Genomic DNA, 21,948 nt, shown 5'->3' with positions numbered 1-21,948 from the left:
CAAAATAAAAAGACTGAGATATCGATTGACTAGAGTGAAAACACCAAAAGCAGAACAAGTAAATGAAGTGTCTAGCCAGGAGAAATCGGAAGACACTGATCTGACACACGTGAAGACAGAGAAGCGAACCAAGAAACCCAACCAGAAGTATAAGTCCCCGGAATGGACGTATGTGGCACTTCCTGAAGTACAAGAGGAAGCAGATAGCCAAGAGAGCCTAGGTGTGACTGTACCGGAAGTGGTTGAAGAGGAAGAAGATTCGGAAATCCTGAGAGTTATCTTGTCTGATATCGGAGAAGAAACGGATGTTCAGGAAATTCTGAACCAAGATTGTCAAAACAAGAACAAAGACGATCAAATGAGTGAAGTGGCAAAAGAAGATGCAGAGATTGAATTACCGGATAAGACATATAACCGAAAAGGAACTAAGTAGGCGCCTAAGAGCCTTGAGTTTAGACAAAAGTCAGTTGTAAATAAAAGAGGCAAAGTCAAAAGACACTGATCATTTCCGAAATGGCAAACACAGAAGGTAGAAAACCTACATGTGGGTTCCTTTGAAGATGGTGCAAAGTGTGTTGTTGTTGTACAGGATTACTAATGCTTCTGTGGAGTATATTAGCTATAATAATTTTGTTTAAAGTAACATTTGAGAATTTAGAAGATCACACGGAGAATAAGACAATATAGAAAGGGTTTATGGTACTCATGAAACTAGAATGGTAGATAGGACTGACTTACATAAGGATAGGTCTATAACTGATTTTTCTAATAATGTTATTTCAAAGTTATTGTATGAATATGTGAAAACTACGGATGTTAGAGATTATGTTTGCATGCAGCTGCCTGCATCAGTGTTAGAGGGTGTTACCTACCATCACCTTCCTGTGACATACGGGATAACATGTAGTGTATTAGCCAGTTTGTTTTACAAAACAGGGAAATTAGCGTACCATTATTCTGATGTAGATAATGTTTTCTCACAAGTAACAGTATCAATCAATCAAGAAAGCTTTATTCGATTTTCAAGATAAAATCATAAAAGCATACATTAAAAAGTACATGCATATATATACAGATAAAATTGATAAAAAGATTTTGTTTTTATATAATCAGTCAGTCAAAGCAATCCCCCACTAATAAAAAATTGTCAATTGCATAAAGTGCATATTAAAATAATTGCATAGAGTTCCGAAACTTGACAGCCAGCTTTAAAAAACTCGTTACTGCAGTGATAGTACATTCATTTTCCAACTGTAGTAACCTAAACATGGCCGGTCTACAAGTGCGAATACCCCAGGACTTTAAAAGTGGTTTCAAAAAAGCCCCCCTGGGCAACTGATAAAATTTACAAAAAAGAACACAATGAATATTTGATTGGGCAGAGGTGTCGTCACAAGGGCATAGTGGGAGTTCATTAGACCAAGAATTACAGACAGGGAAAGCAATCATACGGAAAAAATTACCAAATCTGAGACGAGTCAGAAGCATTCGGGCATAACAAGTAGGCTGAATTAACAAATAATTTTGAAGCCCTTCATGCATGGTTATTTTTTGGAAATTGCTAACTGTATTTTTTGTTTTTTCCAGGTTCCATCTATTAGTTATTAAATGATTTAAGGCCAGCTCTCTTAGGGTCTTCCTGGATACCATTTCCATGCTAGAAGGCCTCGTAAAAAACTCAGGGTGGCCAAGATCAATCAGCATGTTTTTTACGTAAGTAAGCCATTTGATGTTAGTTAATCCATCGAGTTTGAGACAATCAGTGATTAAGTCTCTATTTAGTTGAGTCTCAGGAGTAACACAAATCTTATGCCACAGCAGTATAGGCGCAATTTTAATAATATCTGAAATATACAGCATACCCAATTCAATATGTATAAAGTAAGTCGATGTTGATTTAGAAACTCCTAGTAGATAACGCAAAAACTGATTTTCTGTTTTTTGAAGTAGTTGTGAATTTTCAATGCCCCAAAGACCAGCTCCATAGGTGGCAGTAGAAATACATTTAGCCTTATAAAGTACGATCAGCTCTTTCACTGGTCTGCCACCTAATTTAGTTGAAAACTGTTTTAGGGCGCCTATTGCTCGGGTGAAGGCTAAGTTTCTGGCATTGATAGCTGTATGCCAGTTTCCCCTCCTATCAAAATGTATTCCAAGGTAGGAGAAATGGTCTGTGGTCTCGATCCTCTTGCTATCTAAGAAGATTGAACAAGGCACTTTCTTTGTTCCGGGACCACAGGCCATCGTATATGTTTTTGAAATATTAATTTTTAGCCCTCGCTCTTTCATATAGGTTGCAAACTTCGAGACAGTCCTCTGGAGACCAATCTTATTCCGAGACATGATGGCAGCGTCATCAGCATAAAGGAATATTGGGGTCGGAGCTCCCAGAATCTTTGGGTAATCATGCTGTGATTCCATTAGATATTGGCCAATGGAGTTTATGTATAGGGTAAAAAGGAGGGGGGCTAAAATGCACCCCTGACGTACCCCTCTCTTGATAGGAAATTTATCAGAACACTCTCCTTTATTTCCATAGCGTACCCTAGCGCCTGCGTCACTATACAGTGTTTTTATAAATTGGAGAATGTTAAAGTCTATACCCATTTCAGATAGTATGGACCATAGTATCTCATGGTTCACACAATCAAAAGCGGAACTCAGGTCCACAAATGTAACAAAAAGATTTCCCTTTTTTGCCTGCGTGTATTTTGATAAGACTAAGGCCAGATTTAGACTCTGTTCTATAGTCCCTTTGCCTGAAGTAAAACCATACTGCAAGTGTGATAATACGTTATTTTCTTCTGCCCAAAGTTGTATTCTATTTAAAATTGCCCGTGCTGCTACCTTCATTAGTGCATCTAAAAGTGAAATTGGCCGGTAGCAGGTGGGGTCATTTCTGTCTCCTTTTTTAAAAATTGGGACGACTATGGCTTCGGACCAAGATGGTAAGAACCCATGTCGGTTTGAATTATTTAAAACATTTGTTAACAGGGGAGCCCAAAGATCAATTTCAGCTTTGTAGACATCTATCGGGACTCCGTCGGGGCCAGGGGCTTTGCCTGAAGGACTATCTTTGATTGCTTTTGTAATCTCCAAGCAATTAAAAGTAATGCCTATCGGGAATGTATTCAGCAGAGTTGTGGATTGTTGGATGACTACTCCATCAATCAAGGAGTTGCCATAGTCAGGGTTTTCTGCTTTATCATATAAGTGTTTAAAGTGATTTACCCAAGTTTCTCCGTTTATGGCCATATCCAAAATATCTGTCTGATTTTTCTGTAGGTAGGGGGCATTAACCACTTTCCAGAAGGCTAAGTTATCCTTGGATTTGGAGGCTTCAAGTAAGGCCGACCAAGCCTCTTTCTTTATAGTCTGTTTCCTTGTTTTTATGGCCAAGTTGTACAGTTTTCTGGCTTTACTGATCTCAGCAGGTGATTTGGTAGTTTCATGCAGTGCCCTTTTGAGAGCTTGAAGTGCTTTGGTACAGTTTTTATCAAACCAACCATGGCCAATTTTAGAGTTAGGTTGGTGCTCTCTAGTTAACAGTTTTTTAAGTTCGAATTGAATTTTTAAAAAGGAAGTCAAGAGTTCTGATGACTTCTCTGTTTCTGTCAGACAGGCAAGTATATCAGGTTGGCAAAATCCCATTAGAGTATGTAGAAAAACGGCGGGATTAACCCTATCCCATTTTATGGAGTAGCCGTTTTTTGTAGCTAAGTTTATGTTAGGATGGTACTTAAACTTATCTACAGAAATCTCGTGAGTCTTTCTAATTTTGAGGTTGAAGGAGATTGGGTAGTGATCACTGAAAAGAACGTTAAGTGTTTCCCAGGCAAAAACTAGTCCTTCGTTGGATGGAGATATAAGAGTAAAATCAATTATCGAGTTGCATCCCCGCCCATGATAAGTTGGTTTAAAGGGAATATTTGGGGTGCAGAGTTCGTTAATATAGCACAGGTTAAAATGAAAAAGCATATAGTTAAGAGTATTACCCAGTTTAGAGTGGACAAAATGAGTTGGGTTATCATCCTTATGTTTACCAAGGCCGCAAATGCCATTGGAAGCATGTGGGCAAATAGTGCAATTAAAATCGCCCAACCAGATCAACACCGACTCATCTTTTTTCTGGGTCTTGGAAGTATTAACACTCTGCATAAGATTATCGATCTGGCTTTCTAGATTGTTAATGGAAATATTGTTATAAAAATTCATGAGGGTCAGAAATTTTACCTGCCCCCAGCTAATATTTAAAATCTGATAGTACTCAGTAAATATGTATCTCAATACTTTTATGCCCTGCGTTATCGAGACGTATATAGTCAGACCTCCTTTATTTCTCCCCTGTGAGCTTATTTGTGCAGGTGCATGGAAGGTCTGATATCCTGGAATATGGAGTTCATCTACAGCCCACGTTTCCTGGAGACAAATAATACTATGACAAGTAACTATATCTAGCCAGGGTTGGTGCGATATTTTATTTGAAAGGCCTGCAACATTCCATGAGATAATGGTTTGAGCATCCCGTGTTTCCCTCATTAAAGGATCATTATTGTTTTTAGCTCTAGTTGTAATAGTTTGAGGAAGAGGGGAACTAGGATGGGTTGGGCAATCAGATTTAGAGATGGTCCCAGCGTATGATTTATCGCTATTGGTTTGTAGCTGATCAGTAGGTGCATCATAATTTGGAGTTCCCTTATTACAGATATTAGTGATATCCGTGCCAGGATAAGAAATGGTAACATGGGTGTTGAATGGCATAGTGGGGGCTCCACATAGGTAGGCTTCCGAGCTGGGTTCCATCTGTCAATCCGGGTCTTCTAAGCCTGTCAGTACCTCAAAACGATTAGTGACTGGAACAGTCCAAATTGGGTACTGAAATAAATTGTGTGTATGCTGCTGTTGGTAAGGATGAGGCCTATCTAGAAAGGGTGAGAAAGAGGAAGAAGCAGTCCAGCGACTAGAGTTTCTAGAATGTTGGTTCAATGAGACAGGTCTAGTGGTTCTTGGATGTTGGGACGCTGGGGCTGTTCTGGTGTTTCTGAATGGCTTACGAGTGGAGGTGTTAACACGGGGGTGAGAAGGGATTGGGGGTAGAAGTAACTCAGAACACGAGTTGATATTCCTTCCACTCCTCTTTCTAAAAACCAATCCGCTATGTGAGTAACTACTCTCTGATCTTTAAAATTTATAGTTACAATGTCACCCTCTATGTCTTTGGGCCTACACCCGAGCCAGGTCAACCTTCTCACAAATAAAATCTCGCCATTAAGGTTTGGGGGCAAAGGTCTGTTCTTGCTTAACCAATGGATTACTTTGTTTTTAAGTTCTACAAACCCCTCTTTCTTTCCTGGTGTTAATTTTGGTACACCCGTAAGTATAGCGACATAGGGGGCTGACTCAGGTGGTAAATCAATGTGCTCATCCGTTCTTTGGATAAACTTATTTGAGGTTGGCACCCTGATGGTACTAGTATTTTGCCGTCCTGATGTTTTTGACGGGACTAATTTTTTCCCGTCTCCTGAAGAGATTAACGCATTTACAGAAGTAACAGAAGTAACCGGGGGCTGTATGTTTGCTCTGAGAGGCAATGAGACATCTCCTATAGGAGTCATATCTAATGATTTCCTCTGGCCATCGGTGGTTTGAAAAATAACCAGATCTTTCAATAAAGAACTGTTCGAAGAAGATATGGCTGCTAAGGTATCTAGTTGTTCATTTAGCCTTTTGATTCTCTCAGAGAGCGGTAGTAGAAGAGATTTCACAAGATGTTCGAGTCTCTGGATGAGACCATCATTGGAATCAGGCACAATAGGTGATGTAATGTTTTTACATTGTAAGGGACTGGGGAGTAATCTCTGTGCTTTTGGACGGCTACCTTTCGCTCCATCACCGCCCCGCTTTCTCTTCAGGGTAACCCCAAGTCTAGAATTTTTAGGAGGGTTGGTTTTTCTGTTAGACCTTGATTTTAATTTTGAGGGCGTATTTGGTAGAGCCCCTTCCAAGGTGGAGTGTGGGGAAGGGTTCGCATTAGTGTTAATAATAACAAAATCCCTTGAGGAGTCTGCTGTCGGCGACAGATCTTGAAGAAGTAGTGGAATGCCCGGGTCGTTGATTGAAGCGGAGGTATTGGCCATATTATGTGTTGTGGGTGAAGGAATCGTTTGAATAGTGCCCAAAGAGGAACGTTTATTAGGGGGTAGACCATGAGACAGACGACGTTCCGTGTCCGCTATTTCGTGGTTTAACTTAGAGACAGCTTTAGCCAAAAAATGATCTAGTGTCCCTTTCCGTAAACCTCCCACTAGTGAAGTCTTGCCTTTGGGTGGTTGTACAGGCGGTGTTACAGACATGCTTTGATTATGGGCACGACAAATGGAGGGGCACAGGTATGCGAGTACTATAAGCAAAACAATTGCAGGTTAAAATGGTGTTTACCAAACAGTACGTTACAAGTCTTACGGTAAGTCTTAATTGCAGGATCCAGGGGTTGTGGGCCGGCCCGGCCTCCGTCGGCCACAGACGGTCCCGCCCTTGTCCCGGGCTTCTCCCGGCGCCACCCGCGCGCTACCCGCGACGCGGGGGTCAAGGTGCGTTTTGTAGCGCCTCCGGGCGCGCTGATGACGTGTTTCCAGATCCGGTACCAGGGGATCCTGGAGATGTGGTTCCTCACAGCGGTCGCTGTAGCAAGCGACGGCGGGAATGAAACGCTACAGGCGCAAGGGTGTTGAAGGCGCCTAGGAGCTCAGGTGGGTTGCGGCAAGTTCACCCAATGTTCAGCAGGTTTTCTGGCAAGTAACAGTAGTTCCTGAACTAAACAAGATAAAACCTGGTAAAACTTTAGGTGAATATTTCCTAGTAACTAGCGAATTAACTTTAGAAGAAGTGTTTAAGAATAATCTTGCTTGTAGTCTGAGAAAGGAAGAAAATACCTTATTGGACATGGTAGAGGAGAGGAGAATTAAGATGCAAAGAAAGGTCCCTGAGGATAAGAGAGAGTCGGCAGTTTGGGACGTAGAAAGAGAAAACCTTTTAAAAGGAGAAAGGAGTCCAGCAATAGCTTTAGATTGGCCTCAGAGAGGAAAATTGTGTATCAGAAGATATGAAACTGTGTATGATAATTATTTTATGGGTGCGAGTGAATGCCATGATATGTATAGAATCATGGGAGGATGGGGATTTAAGGGAGGAAATGATCCGGTATTCCCTGGATTATATTTTATCTGCGGGAATAAAGCGTATTATCGGTTGCCGGACCATTAGTATGGCACATGTTATCTAGGCCTGGTCTTCCCGAAAATATTTCATGTGGGAAGAGGAAAAGACTGTGTGCACGAGATAGGTAGACAACTAACACGTAAAAGGAGGGAAAGTTGGTCTGAAATTGTAGGGGATATTTTTGGAGCACTGATACCCGCCTATGGAATATCTCTAAATGCACATAAAATTAGAAAATTGTCTACAGTAGTGGATCACTTATCGATAAGCACTGCTGGAGGGTTCTTACTGGTAAATACCGAAATGGTTGCCATGAGAGCCATGGTGATGTAAAATTGATTTGCCCTTGATATTATTTTGGCAAAAGAGGGAGGAGTCTGCGGAATGCTGAAGGTGCAACATTGTTGTACTTACATTCCTGACGAATATAACAGATTTGCATGAGGAAATTGTTCCATTGGAGGTTGAAAGTGTTTGGGAAAGGATTGGTAAAGGGTTTTCTGCTATAAAAAGCTTCTTAATGAAAATGGGTAGTTCATTTATAGGTAAGATTCTAATACCAGTGACTTGTGTAGTAATACTAATATTGATTGTGAGATTAGGGTGTGTATGTATAAAAAGAAGAAAGTTGAAAAATAAAATAAAAAGAGAAGTCGTAAAGAAAAGAGAGAAAGAAACGAAGGAAAGAGAAATGGGAGATATAGAATTGGAAGAGTGGAAAGAAAATATGTATAAGAAAACGAGAGGATGAGATGAGGGAAACAATGATGTGACGTAACCAAATGAAAGGGAACTGAGAAATCATTTCCATAAAACAAAATTTATGAAATTTAATGGGATTTGTGGTGATATTAAAAATCACCAAAGGGGGGATTGGTGGAGCAGGTAAAACGAAAAATGTGTATACCTTCTCTATTTTGCATGAAAACACTAATTACGTAATCAATTTAAATATTAACCTGTATTAATTGTTTGCAGTGGGATCACTAATCAACATTACACCTTAATAAACACAAATTACACGCGGGACTAAATGCAAATTGCATGGCAAATAACTCTAATGACTAACTGTGGTAGGCATATTAAGTGTAGTCTGTGTTGTGATGGAAATTTGCATGATTTATGTTGCTTTTGTAATGGTTTGCGTTCCTGGTATGGCAGAATGGCATTATTGATTTAAACGTTGCTATAAGCTAGGAAACTCTTAATATATACTGGGATTAGTTTGGGTTTAAACATTAGAATCTTCATTTCTGTATACTAATTACTTTTTATGTTGGTTTTGCTTAAGTTGGCATTCGGGCCTACTAGGCCATGATATTCAAAATGGAGTTCGGAAGTGGCCACCATCGTGTGAGCGCGATGTCTACTGCGCAGACTCGGATGGCTCTGAAGATCTCCAGGCCTCCTCCGATCAGGGCACAGTGTTCCTCGTCAAGGATAGGAACGTGGAGGACTGCCAAAACTCAACTAGTGTGAATGACAGAAAAGACAATGGCAACCTGTCTTTAGAGGTCTGCATATTGATACTTCGGACCCTTTTGCATGAGAACTGTACTGTAGCGATCACCCACGTAATAGCGCAACCCTCGTCCCCACAGCGTGGAGCGCAAGAGTCCCGTTCCCGGATCCCACAGCATAAACAAAGAAGAAACTGCACTTCCCTACATGCACTGGGGCGCAATCCCCGGAAGACGCTACATAAGCACTTCCGCTGGAAGCGGAAAGCGCTTGTCAATCGGATTCGCTGGAGAGTAATGGCGGACGGTGTTCCCCGCCGGATTTCAGCTTGAAGAATTTCCGCAAGCCGTCCCGTACCGAGACCGGTATCCTTAGAAGGCCACGACGAGAGACGAGACAACACGAAGAAACCCTCTGAACAGACCAGGTAACCCGGGAGAGACGCTTGGGAGTTCCTCTCCATGTCCGCATCCTGCTTTGTTTTCTTGTAGCACAGAGACGGGCACCGACGTGCTGATCTGTACATGTGAATTATCCCTTCTCTGTGTTCTTTAGGGGCGCCCCGTATTAGCACTATACGTTCTTATTCACCCTTGGAGTAGAGTGGGACCTGGGTCAAGGAATTCATCCCCTTCCCGTATTCACGCATTCGAGTGTGACGTAACACTCCATCAGACAGCACTTATCGAGACAGTGTGAAAAGTACCAGACTATACATTTTCCTGAGAATACTGGGGGGAAGGCATTCCGTGATTTCTGCTGTGGGACGCTACCCAGGACTTGTGTGTAGCGTTGAAGGAAGTCGCTGTGTTGATATATTAGTACGCAGACTCCTGCACCTCGCCGGAGGGTATGTTCCAGAGCTACTACGAGACAATTCAGAGAGAGTAGCACGAAGGGACTCAGTTCTCTCGGTGATACCCGCAACAACTGTGATGTAACAGGTGGGTATCAGTTAGGGAGCGTGAAGCTTCAGTACTGGAGTGTCGAGATAATCTCTACATCCTTGACTCTCGCTTTCTCGTCCCTGCAGGTTGTAAGCCTCCCAAGAACTCCATACCTCCCAGCCTCTGCTCCGAAGGGATTCTCCTCAACCCAGTCCTTTATTTCTTTCTCCGGCAGTCGAGTTTCCATTTCCCTGCCTGGGTTGTACTCTGGGGAATTGCGGATATTATCTGCAATCATCGTCCCCGCTGCGATCAAGACAACAGGTTAGTGGTGCGCTTTAAGTGTGTGCGACTGACAGTCTGACAAACCTGACATGTACAATCTAAAGGATGACCTATCCAATTCTATGTGAGCCAAGAAAACTCTGGGAATCATGTCCAATATTACAAAATTGAGGGGCTTAGCCAATCCGAGTGTTTAGATTTAGAAAATGTTGCCGATTATTTTGGAAATTACTATAAAAGGGGAACTGTAGAAAAGGGTATAGACTAGTGCGTTCCAGAAAGGTGTCCCGAATTTGCGTTGGTGGCCATAGTTCGATTTGCTTGCACAATTGCCTGGTCCTTTGGATATCTTTGGGACTGTGTCGTGCCGAGCGAAAAGGAACTTTTCCCGGACTTATTTGGATATTAGCCTGCATTCTATTGGTCGATTTCACCCGAAGGGATTTGATTTATGCAGGGCTAACAGGGTTTGAGAAATGGTCACCGATATCAAGATTTAGGTAAATATAATTGTAATGCTCATTTGTGCTGAATAATCAAATTTGAATTCTGTGTTGACTAAAATACTGATTATGCAAATGAAAACGAATTAATTAGATAAACTAAACATTGATTAACAGAAAATGAGTTTGTGATTCTTTAAATAAGATATTGATTAAAGGTTCCGAAGCTTTAAATGTGTTTTAGCTGGTTCTAAATCACCATCAACCAGTCCAACTAATTGGTCCATCAACCAAGTGGTGGAGTGCCTTGATGTTAAGGTTAGGATTCTATAGAGACTGATGTAAATATGTATATACTGTAATGAGTTTCCTTCCCTATAGGTAATAAGGTACCCCCACATTGTCCAGCGCTTCTTTCCTCCTGTGTGCAGATTCAAGTGAGACGTATGAGTGTTGGTGTTATGGGCCCCACCAATGAATGCGTGCGTGAATGAGTAAGAGTGATGACGGGTCTGAGACGCAGGGAGGATATGTAAATTTGCCCTTTTCCGCTGGAGCACTTCCCATTGGGTTCATGTCTCTCTATTTCATTTTAAAAAACTCATTTAGTATTAAGGTCTTGTTATATTTTCCTCATTCCCCTTTTATTTAACATTTTATTATTTATATTTGTTTCTGTCCCACAAGGTTGTCATTGCTCATGTTCACTGCTGATGACCATATAAACAAACCTTGCCCGTTCAGCGCTTTCCAGAGACCCTAACTAACTTAGGGCGCTATATACATTTGATAAGTGTATGTATTTTGTAAACAGTAGTCCAGCTCGGAGAGCGGCTGCTTCCAGGCGCGCAACACCCATTGGACTCAAAGGGCTTCAGCCCCCCCCCCCCCCCCCCCCCCGTCGTGTGTGGCAGCCCGGGATGACACCTTCCCGGGCAAAAAAGCAGCCGCATCCGAGCACTTCACAGGTCTTTAAAAGACCATTTGCATGTTAATGAGGCCTCGCTGTTGTGTTACCCCTTCTAAGAGCCCCTGCAGCTCCACTCTGCCTATTGCTTAAAGTTCAGCCCCGACTCCCTCCCCCCCCCCCCGAAATTTTTGATCAGCCCCCCCATCCCCCCCCCCCCCCCCCCCCCCCCGAAATGTGGCTCTAGTTGCGCCTCTGGCTGCTTCTGTCTACCTCTGCAGAGGCAGCGCTGAGGTGACTCACTCCTTGAGGGGAGGTGGCTAGAGAAGAGCTATCCAAGCAGGCCAAGAGGGCAGAGCTCCGAAGACTGCTGGAGAGCAGAGGACACATGATCCGAGGGGATACCAGATGTTACACAATACCAACACCACCAATGAAGAGAGCACTACTTACTACTGTAAGACTGAGGTTCCAAAGTTGTCTGCCCCCTCGCTTGCTTCCCTGAATGCCCCATGGGCGCACACATAAAACAGTTAGACTAATGGCTCTAGTAGTTTTTGTTTGGCTCCAGTGGTCACAGGGACAAAAGCAACACTTGCCGTAAGGATTGCTTAATGGCCCTTGAACCCCATAGGCTCATGTGGAACTGATCTGACTCTTAACTAACGATGCGCAACATTATGCGTAAATGTTTGACGCCATCGATAATTGTTACACCGTTAGGTGGCTTTCCGCTTAAATACCAAGCAGTTTCTCGTTGTGTCTCAGATCCTATGCTTCGGACTGACGCTGCAGCTGGCGATGCGCAACATTATGCGTAAATGTTTATGACCTCATCGGTAATTGTAACAATATTAGGTGGCTTTCCGCTTGAATACCAAGCACGTTGTCGCCGTGCCTCAGATCCTTTGCCCCTGTCCTTCTGTCACGCACGCATGGCCAGGCAGCATTGCCCAAAGGAAGCCCGCCTCGCATTCCGACCAACATGAGTTCTCCGGAAGCCTCAGATAAACCGGACTCTCCTTTAGGTAATGCCGGTCTGTTATCCCCCTTAATACTGCCCTCGGCCATTGAAGACGCCTCTAGACCGCGTATCCCAGAGAATGGCACTCTCCTTCCGCCTGCGGAGAATGACGCAACGTGTCCCCTTCCAAAGATTCACAACTCCGACATCACCACTGTCTGTCTTCCTTCCAACTCCGACATCACCACTGTCTCTCTTCCTCCCAACTCCGACATCACCACTGTCTCTCTTCCTCCCAACTCCGACATCACCACTGTCTGTCTTCCTTCCAACTCCGACATCACCACTGTCTCTCTTCCTCCCAACTCGGACCCTCCCACTGTCTCTCCTCCTTCCGACACCACCACCGTCTCTCTCCCTTCCAACGCCGACAGCTCCACTGCCTCTCTTGGTTCTAGCAGGAAAGTCACCTGTAGTCAGTCCTATGAGGAACGTCTTCACGCTTTATTAAAGCTGTTTTGGGCCAGGTATCCTGGGGAGAAAGACGCACGCCCTTCTACCTCAGATAAATGTAAACATTTCTGCTCCCGGTGCGACAAACAACATGCACAGAGTAACTTTAAATTACCGACCTCCCAAGTTAGCTTGTCTCAAGCCTTAATTTCCTCCGAGACTACCGCCGTGGAAAATACTAACATATCTGTGCCAGTCTCGGAGACGGCTGGCATCTGTCCTATCCTCCCAATAGAAAGTGCCCTGGAGGAGAAATCCGACAGAGTGCCCATTTCTCCCCCGCCTTTAGTAGAGCCCAAGCGTTTTAATCACCCCATGGCCAATGCTGACCACTCTGCTGTGCTCGTAAGTGACACGAACCGTAGAATAGGCACCAACCTCACCACTGGGAAGGCTGGTTCATTTCCCCGTTCAGAGAGTACGACCTGTTCGCCCACCTCAGTCCAAAACATTCCCTCCCTTCCTCTTTTCATCTCTGACTTCACTCTCTCCCCTCCTTCTCCACTCTCTGAGCACACCACTCCCTACCTATGTTCTTACTCCAATCTCCCCCTGGGCAGATCTGGTCTATCTCTCCTTCAGCCCGCACCTTCTCCCAGTACTGAGAGTACCACCTGTTTGCCAAAGTGTGGCATCACTCCCTCTGTTAAACCTTCTTTCTCTGAAAGCAGCATTTCCTTTCGTCCTTCCTCCATCTACGTCAATTTCATCTCCCATGTTCGTTCTCACTCTGGCAGCACTACTCCCTCGGTGCTTCCTAACATTTCAGACAGCAGGGAAATCAACGGTGATCCATTCTTTACGGAACGTCTTAGCTATTCCTTATTGAGGATAAAGGCGTCTCGCTCAGAGGAGGAAGACGACAACCCACCCACATCAGGTAACTCGGATTACAGCTCTCAGTGCGAAATAAATTGTGAAAATAGCCTTCGATCAATGACTCCCCTGGTTTTCTCACCTCGGGACGACCCTTGCTCGTCTCCACAATTAACTTCCTCCTAGTTTGCCTATCCCGCCGGAAGACACCACCGTTTCTGGGCCTCTCTGAGACCACCCTCCACCCTCAGGGGATGAAGCCCCCTTTGTATACATCAACCTGCTCTCTGGCAAAGCTGATCAATCGCCTGCCCCTGCATTAGACACAGACCTTCCTCCTAATGCTTCGGTGGAAGCAGTCGCTTCTGCGCCCTTATTTGACCGCCATCCTTCCCTTGGAGGGGACACCTCATTCTTCCGTCCCCGCTTATCTTATTCTGATTCAGGCAGTGCCACCTGCTCTGTTCCCCCTTTAGTAGATTGCACCCCTTCCCTCCTAGCATCTATTGTTTCTGACTGTGCTCCTTCTACCTCTTTGAATCCCTCAATGTTGGGAATAGGCTCTCCTTTTCACCCATTAGAGATAGGAGCGGGCACCTCATTCTTACATCCCCGCTTATCTGATTCAGGCAGTGCCACCTGCTCCGTTTCCTCGTTAGTAGATGGCACCCCTTCTCCCTTAGCATCTGTAGATTCTGATGGTGCTCCTTCTGCCTCTTTGAATCCCCATGTGTAGGAAATAGGCTCTCCTTTTCATCAATTGGAGAATACCTACCACTGCGAAAACTGTATTTGTCATCCTTGTATGAAATATTTACATCTCTGGCGCCCTCCTGTGGGAATATCAAGTTCACTCCTTCATCACGAGTGGAGTACCTTCATCTCTGTTGCAGCAGTGTCAGATATTGATCTACATAATCTCACCATGTGGGGAACTGCCTCTTCAGTAGTTGAGAATCTGTTTAATTCTCCATCAGAAAATACTTCTTTATGCCTTTTGGCAATAACGGATTCTTCTGTTCTCCCCCTGCTGGATGCTACCTCATCTGCTCCACGTGGGATTGATATCAATCTTTTTAATCCAGATTCAGAGATTTCCAATACCCTTTCCGCAACTGCTGCTGATACCGACTTTTGTCCCCGTACCACGGCACATATCGATCTTACGACACAGGCACCAGCGGCAACAGATCTTTCAGCTCCCTCATTAAGAGCATGGTCCTCACTCCTTTCCCATCAGGGGCTACTACACCCATAGTGGATAGCAGCGCTCCTGCCTCTCTCTTAAGGAACGATGCCTCCACTCCTGCCACCTCAGTGGATACTGACAGTACTCGCCCATCTGAGAGAGCGGTGCCTCAACTCCTGCTCCCTCAGTGGATACTGACTGTACTGGGGCAATAGAGGCTGCTACTACTCCCTTAGTGGAGAACAGTGCCCCCTCTCTTGCCCACTCAGTGAAAACTGACTGGACTCGCCCATCTGAGGCTACTGCTCTCTTAGTGGAGAGCGGTGCCTCCTCTCATGGTCCATCAGTGGAAACTGAGGGTACTGGGGCAACAGAGGCTACTACTCCCTTAGTGGATATCAGTGCCTCCTGTCCTGCTCCCTCAGTGGATACTGACCGTACTCGCCCATCTGAGGCTGCTACATCCATAGTGGGGAGCGGTGCCTCCGCTCCTGCCCTCTCAGGTGTATACTGACCGTACTCGCCCATCCGAGGCTGCTACATCCATAGCGGGGAGAGGTGCCTCCTCTCCTGCCCTCTCAGTGGATACTGACCGTACTCTTCCATCTGAGGCTGCTACATCCATAGTGGGGAGCGGTGCCTCCACCCCTGCCCTCTTAGTGGATACTGACCGTACTCGAACATCTGAGGCTGCTACATCCATAGTGGGGAGCGGTGCCTCCGCTCCTGCCCTCTCAGTGGATACTGACCGTACTCGCCCATCTAAGGCTGCTACATCCATAGTGGGGAGCGGTGCCTCCACCCCTGCCCTCTTAGTGGATACTGACCGTACTCGCCCATCCGCGGCTGCTACATCCATAGCGGGGAGAGGTGCCTTTGCTCCTGCCCTCTCAATGGATACTGACCGTACTCGCCCATCTGAGGCTGCTACATCCATAGTGGGGAGCGGTGCCTCCACCCCTGCCCTCTTAGTGGATACTGACCGTACTCGCCCATCCGCGGCTGCTACATCCATAATGGGGAGCGGTGCCTCCGCTCCTGCCCTCTCAGTGGATACTGACCGTACTCGCCCATCCGCGGCTGCTACATCCATAGTGGGGAGCGGTGTCTCCACCCCTGCCCTCTTAGTGGATACTGACCGTACTCGCCCATCCGCGGCTGCTACATCCATAGTGGGGAGCAGTGCCTCTGCTCCTGCCCTCTCAGTGGATACTGACCGTACTCGCCCATCTGAGGCTGCTACATCCATAGTGGGGAGCGGTGCCTCCGCTCCTGCCCTCTCAGTGGATACTGACCGTACTCGCCCATCCGCGGCTGCTACATCCATAGTGGGGAGCAGTGCCTCTGCTCCTGCCCTCTCAGTGGATACTGACCGTACTCGCCCATCTGAGGCTGCTACATCCATAATGGGGAGCAGTGCCTCTGCTCCTGCCCTCTCAGTGGATACTGACCGTACTCGCCCATCCGAGGCTGCTACATCCATAGTGGGGAGCGGTGCCTCTGCTCCTGCCCTCTGAGTGGATACTGACCGTACTCGCCCATCTGAGGCTGCTACATCCATAGTGGGAAGCAGTGCCTCTGCTCCTGCCCTCTCAGTGGATACTGACCGTACTCGCCCATCCGAGGCTGCTACATCCATAGTGGGGAGCGGTGCCTCCGCTCCTGCCCTCTCAGTGGATACTGACCGTACTCGCCCATCCGCGGCTGCTACATCCATAGTGGGGAGCGGTGCCTCTGCTCCTGCCCTCTTAGTGGATACTGACCGTACTCGCCCATCCGCGGCTGCTACATCCATAGAGGGGAGCGGTGCCTCCACCCCTGCCCTCTTAGTGGATACTGACCGTACTCGCCCATCCGCGGCTGCTACATCCATAGTGGGGAGCGGTACCTCCGCTCCTGCCCTCTCAGGTGTATACTGACCGTACTCGCCCAACCAAGGCTGCTACATCCATAGTGGGGAGCGGTGCCTCCGCTCCTGCCCTCTCAGTGGATACTGACCGTACTCGCCCATCCGCGGCTGCTACATCCATAGTGGGGAGCAGTGCCTCTGCTCCTGCCCTCTCAGTGGATACTGACCGTACTCTCCCATCTGAGGCTGCTACATCCATAGTGGGGAGCGGTGCCTCCACCCCTGCCCTCTTAGTGGATACTGACCGTACTCGCCCATCTGAGGATGCTACATCCATAGTGGGCAGCGGTGCCTCTACTCCTGCCCTCTCAGTGGATACTGACTGTACTCCCCCATCTGAGGCTGCTACATCCATAGTGGGGAGCGGTGCCTCCACCCCTGCCCTCTTAGTGGATACTGACCGTACTCGCCCATCCGCGGCTGCTACATCCATAATAGGGAGCGGTGCCTCCGCACCTGCCCTCTCAGGTGTATACTGACCGTACTCGCCCATCCGAGGCTGCTACATCCATAGTGGGGAGCGGTGCCTCCACCCCTGCCCTCTTAGTGGATACTGACCGTACTCGCCCATCCGCGGCTGCTACATCCATAGTGGGGAGAGGTGCCTCTGCTCCTCCCTCTCAGTGGATACTAACAGTACTCGCCCATCTGAGGCTGCTACATCCATAGTGGTGAGCAGTGCCTCTGCTCCTGCCCTCTCAGTGGATACTGACCGTACTCTCCCATCTGAGGCTGCTCCATCCATAGTGGGGAGCGGTGCCTCCGCTCCTGCCCTCTCAGTGGATACTGACCGTACTCGCCCATCTGAGGCTGCTACATCCATAGTGGGGAGCAGTGCCTCCGCTCCTGCCCTCTCAGTGGATACTGACCGTACTCGCCCATCTGAGGCTGCTACATCCATAGTGGGGAGCAGTGCCTCCGCTCCTGCCCTCTCAGTGGATACTGACCGTACTTGCCCATCTGAGGCTGCTACATCCATAGTGGGGAGCAGTGCCTCCGCTCCTGCCCTCTCAGTGGATACTGACCGTACTCGCCCATCTGAGGCTGCTACATCCATAGTGGGGAGCAGTGCCTCCGCTCCTGCCCTCTCAGTGGATACTGACCGTACTCGCCCATCTGAGGCTGCTACATCCATAGTGGGGAGCAGTGCCTCCGCTCCTGCCCTCTCAGTGGATACTGACCGTACTCGCCCATCTGAGGCTGCTACATCCATAGTGGGGAGCAGTGCCTCCCCTCCTGCCCTCTCAGTGGATACTGACCGTACTTGCCCATCCGCGGCTGCTACATCCATAGTGGGGAGCGGTGCCTCTGCTCCTGCCCTCTCAGTGGATACTGACCGTACTCGCCCATCCGCGGCTGCTACATCCATAGTGGGGAGCGGTGCCTCTGCTCCTGCCCTCTCAGTGGATACTGACCGTACTCGCCCATCTGAGGCTGCTACATCCATAGTGGGGAGCAGTGCCTCTGCTCCTGCCCTCTCAGTGGATACTGACCGTACTCGCCCATCCGCGGCTGCTACATCCATAGTGGGGAGCGGTGCCTCTGCTCCTGCCCTCTCAGTGGATACTGACCGTACTCGCCCATCCGAGGCTGCTACATCCATAGTGGGGAGCGGTGCCTCTGCTCCTGCCCTCTCAGTGGATACTGACCGTACTCGCCCATCCGAGGCTGCTACATCCATAGTGGGGAGCGGTGCCTCTGCTCCTGCCCTCTCAGTGGATACTGACCGTACTCGCCCATCCAATGCTGCTACATCCATAGTGGGGAGCAGTGCCTCTGCTCCTGTCCTCTCAGTGGATACTGACGGTACTCGCCCATCTGAGGCTGCTACATCCATAGTGGGGAGCAGTGCCTCTGCTCCTGCCCTCTCAGTGGATACTGACAGTACTCGCCCATCTGAGGCTGCTACATCCATAGTGGGGAGCAGTGCCTCTGCTCCTGTCCTCTCAGTGGATACTGACGGTACTCTATCTGGTTCCACCTTGCAGGATAGTGATTACTTATTTCCTTCCGCATCTGTTCCACCCGCAGAGAATGTCAACCCCTGATCCCTCCATTGAATACCAAAATATTTGCTTTCCCCTGATGAAATACCAACATCTTTGGTCAACGCTTGAGGGAATACCAACACCCCTGCTTCTCAGTCAGTGGAATGCTGATATGTCTTCGTCAGGGTGTACTGACCATACTCCTCCCCCCCTCAGGGATGTCTGACTACTCTCCCTCCACTACAGAGAAAGCCTACTTCTCAGTATCACAGCAACACGATCTCTCGGTATTACTCCCAGAGAAAACCATCTCCTCTGTCTCTGGCACTGAGACCTCCAAACCTTGTCCAGAAACAAAACAATGGAGGCCTCTACGTCCAGGGTAGATAAAGCTGACTCATCTGTTTCCACCACAGAGAAATCCGACCGACCTCCTTCCTTCCTAGAGGAAACTAGTTCCTCTCTCTCCTGTGCAGAGAAAGATGATTTCCCTGTCTCGGCGGAACAAATGGCCCCTTCTGCCTACCGTTTTGAGAATTCAGTCCTCTCCATGTCCTCCTTAGAGAAAACAGATTCTCCGGCCTGCTTTTTAGAGACAGAAAAGTGATGCATCTCCTTCCACAGCAGTGAATGCAACTGTCTTTGTCAAAATTGAGCTCGGTGTCTCTGCTACAGAGAAAATCGACCTCTCCTTTTCCTCGCCTGTAAAATTCGACTTGCCTCACTCCTGTCCGGATAAATCTAATCTATTAGTGCCTGTCTGCGGCAAAGAGAAAAGTGACCTCTCAGTCTCTGCCCCCCCAAAAACAGATATCTCTGTTTTCACCCAAGAAAAATCTAACCTTTCTGTCTACACCACTGAGGAAATTGATGTCTCTGTGTGTGCCACAAACAAACGCAATCTCTCTGTCTTCTGCGAAGGAAGAAATATCGCCTTAGTCCCCTCTCCAGAGAAAGTCGATTTCAGGGTCTCCTCCACAGAGAAAAGTATTGTCTCTGTCTCCTCCCAAGAAAAATCTAATCTCTTTGCAAAAACGGAGTTCCCTTACTGCGCAATAAAGAAACCCGACTCGCCTATCTCCTCTCCACTGAAAAATAACCTTCATGTTTGCTGTACATTGAAAACCGACTTCTCTGTTCCCTCTCTAGTGGAAACTTGTTTCCAGGAAGTCTTTCTAGTAAAAATCGAACTCTCTGACGACTCGTCAGAGGTAGCAGACGTCCACGAAGTCTCTCCAGTAAAAACAGACCTCTCTGGCGCCTTTCCAGTCAAAATCGCTGCCCAGGATGTGTCTCCAGTAGCGGCTGGTGACATTTGAAAGGGGTGAGGCGTAAAATGATTGTCATATTGCAACGTAGCGAGCAAGCCCGAACAACCTAAGGGGAGTTGGGGGGGGTTCTCCCACCGAGGAAATTTAAAAAAAAGAGTGGATAAATGGTGCATTTTCAAGCAAATTTGAGAAAGCAGGATGGTTAAAAAAGCAATTGTGAAAGTGCAGTTATTACATTAATAAAGAGATGTCATATAACATAGGTAGCTGCTTATTCAGTATAACCACAGAGCTTCATAACAGACTTTGAGATACAATGCATTTCTGAGTACCTCACAGATGTTTTTTATTTAACAAAAAACTAAACAGGTCGCAAACTGTTCCATGGCCTCTGGGCTGCCCACCATCACTGCATCTAGGTGCTAAAAGGGCCACCTTCACCATGCAACGAAGAACCTCACAAAAATGTTCCAGAGGCCAACACTTCCCAGTTGTGGCATCCACCTGGTGGAAGTCTTTGCACGCTATCTTTGTGCTTTCGACAACTGCTGCAGGTTCGATCACTCACAATCCCAGCTTCTACACAGTAAGCGTACTTTAGCTACACTACTCTGGCAGTCCGTACCAAAAGCCCTACACACTGTCTTCCAGTCAATACGCACAACTATTGGCCTGGAAGTCATGACTGACAGCATTTAGAATTACTCAAAAACAACCCAATTTCCGTTTTATCTACATATGTCACATGGCACTTTCCATTTCAGAAACTCCCTCTTTTTTCCTCCCACCTATTTCCACCTCGCCTATTATAACTCGACAACACTGTGTTTAAAAATTTTAAAAAACGCCGATTACATACATCAATGGTGCATGCTCAGGATGTGTGTCATGGCCATTTCAGGGATTGAGACTGCAATTGCAAATGTAGTGTTAGGATTACCCTATTGCTGTATCATGCTCAATTTCTTGAACTATAATAACTTCATGAACCACACAGTTATTCTATTAAAAAGATTTTTTTTAATCCCCATGCCTGTCCCAACAGAAAGACAGACCATAACACGTAACTAACCGGCCTGCACTCTAACCCCCGATCGTTGCCTAGTCCATTCCAGAATCCCGATGTAACCCAGTAACAACCCATGTCACCCCTACACCACAAGAAATACCATCCATTCCCCTTGCCAGCCCCGATTAAAACCCCAAACAGAAATGTATGTATCGTTGTGTAATGACCAGTCTGGTGTTCATGTACAGCACTCCAATATGTTCCGGTTTAGTTCGCGCTATATAAAAACCCTTTGGATTCGCTTAGGCCCAAATGCATTTAGACATACCTTCAATGCGGGCGGGTGCCTGTCGGGTGTCGACATGAAATAGAGCTTCCTGCATGCTCGGCTAGACCTGACCTGTACGATAATAATTACAGCAAGCGTCACAGGATTGATTCGATGGTGAGAGACAATGCATGGGGACATGTGAACCGACACTGAAGTGTTATTTAATGTACTCCCAGCCTGTATGTATCGTTGTGTAATCATAATGACTGGTGTTCATGTACAGCGCTCCAATACGTTCCGGTTTCGTTTGCGCTATATAAAAACCCTTTGGCTTTGTTTAGGCCCAAATGCATTTATAGTCATACCCTCAATGCGGGCGGGTGCCTGTCGAGTGTCGACATGAAATAGAGCTTCCTGCATGCTCGGCTAGACCTGAGTGACCTGTACGACAATTACAGCAAGCGTCACAGGATTGATTTGATGGTGAAAGACAATACATGGGGACATGTGTACCGACACTGAAGTGTTATTTAATGTACTCCCAGGGAAAGGGCTGACCCGGCTGAGGCAAAGTTTGCACTACAACAGACTGACTTACTTGTCTAGTCTAGATGTTCTTCAGTTAGCGTTCGTTTTGGTAAAATCATCAATCAAATCAACCAAGCAGTAGGTGACCCGAGCAGCCACTGAACACGAGGTGTGTGTGGCGTGTACTGCGACGACGTCACGGTCGTCATCATTATGTACAAATGGCCAATCACTGTCTGCATGGCTTCACATAAGCCACAGTGATTGGTCAGTTTCCATAGTGCTACTC

General features: G+C 46.8%; 1 protein-coding gene across 6 annotated transcripts in view; it reads left to right on the top strand.

Moving 5' to 3' along the window:
• Positions 1–21,948, top strand: part of LOC146868160 (uncharacterized) — a 402,248-nt gene that overhangs the window by 176,551 nt on the left and 203,749 nt on the right. For 3 of the 6 annotated variants that reach the window (XR_014962422.1, XR_014962421.1, XM_085609057.1), the window contains exon 1: positions 12,106–13,558. The exons of the other annotated variants lie outside the window; for them this stretch is intronic. Coding sequence is in view for 1 of the 3 variants with exons in the window: in XM_085609057.1 (XP_085465183.1) it covers positions 12,187–13,558 (1,372 nt within the window). In the remaining 2 variants the exon portion in view is untranslated. Of the gene's footprint in view, positions 1–12,105; positions 13,559–21,948 lie in introns of those variants that run through there. 6 annotated transcript variants of the gene reach the window in all.

Source organism: Triturus cristatus, chromosome 1_2 (assembly GCF_964204655.1).
Source record: "Triturus cristatus chromosome 1_2, aTriCri1.1, whole genome shotgun sequence".
Taxonomy (NCBI): domain Eukaryota; kingdom Metazoa; phylum Chordata; class Amphibia; order Caudata; family Salamandridae; genus Triturus; species Triturus cristatus.
Note: the sequence above shows the minus strand (reverse complement) of the source record. Positions and strands in the feature narration are given on the sequence as shown.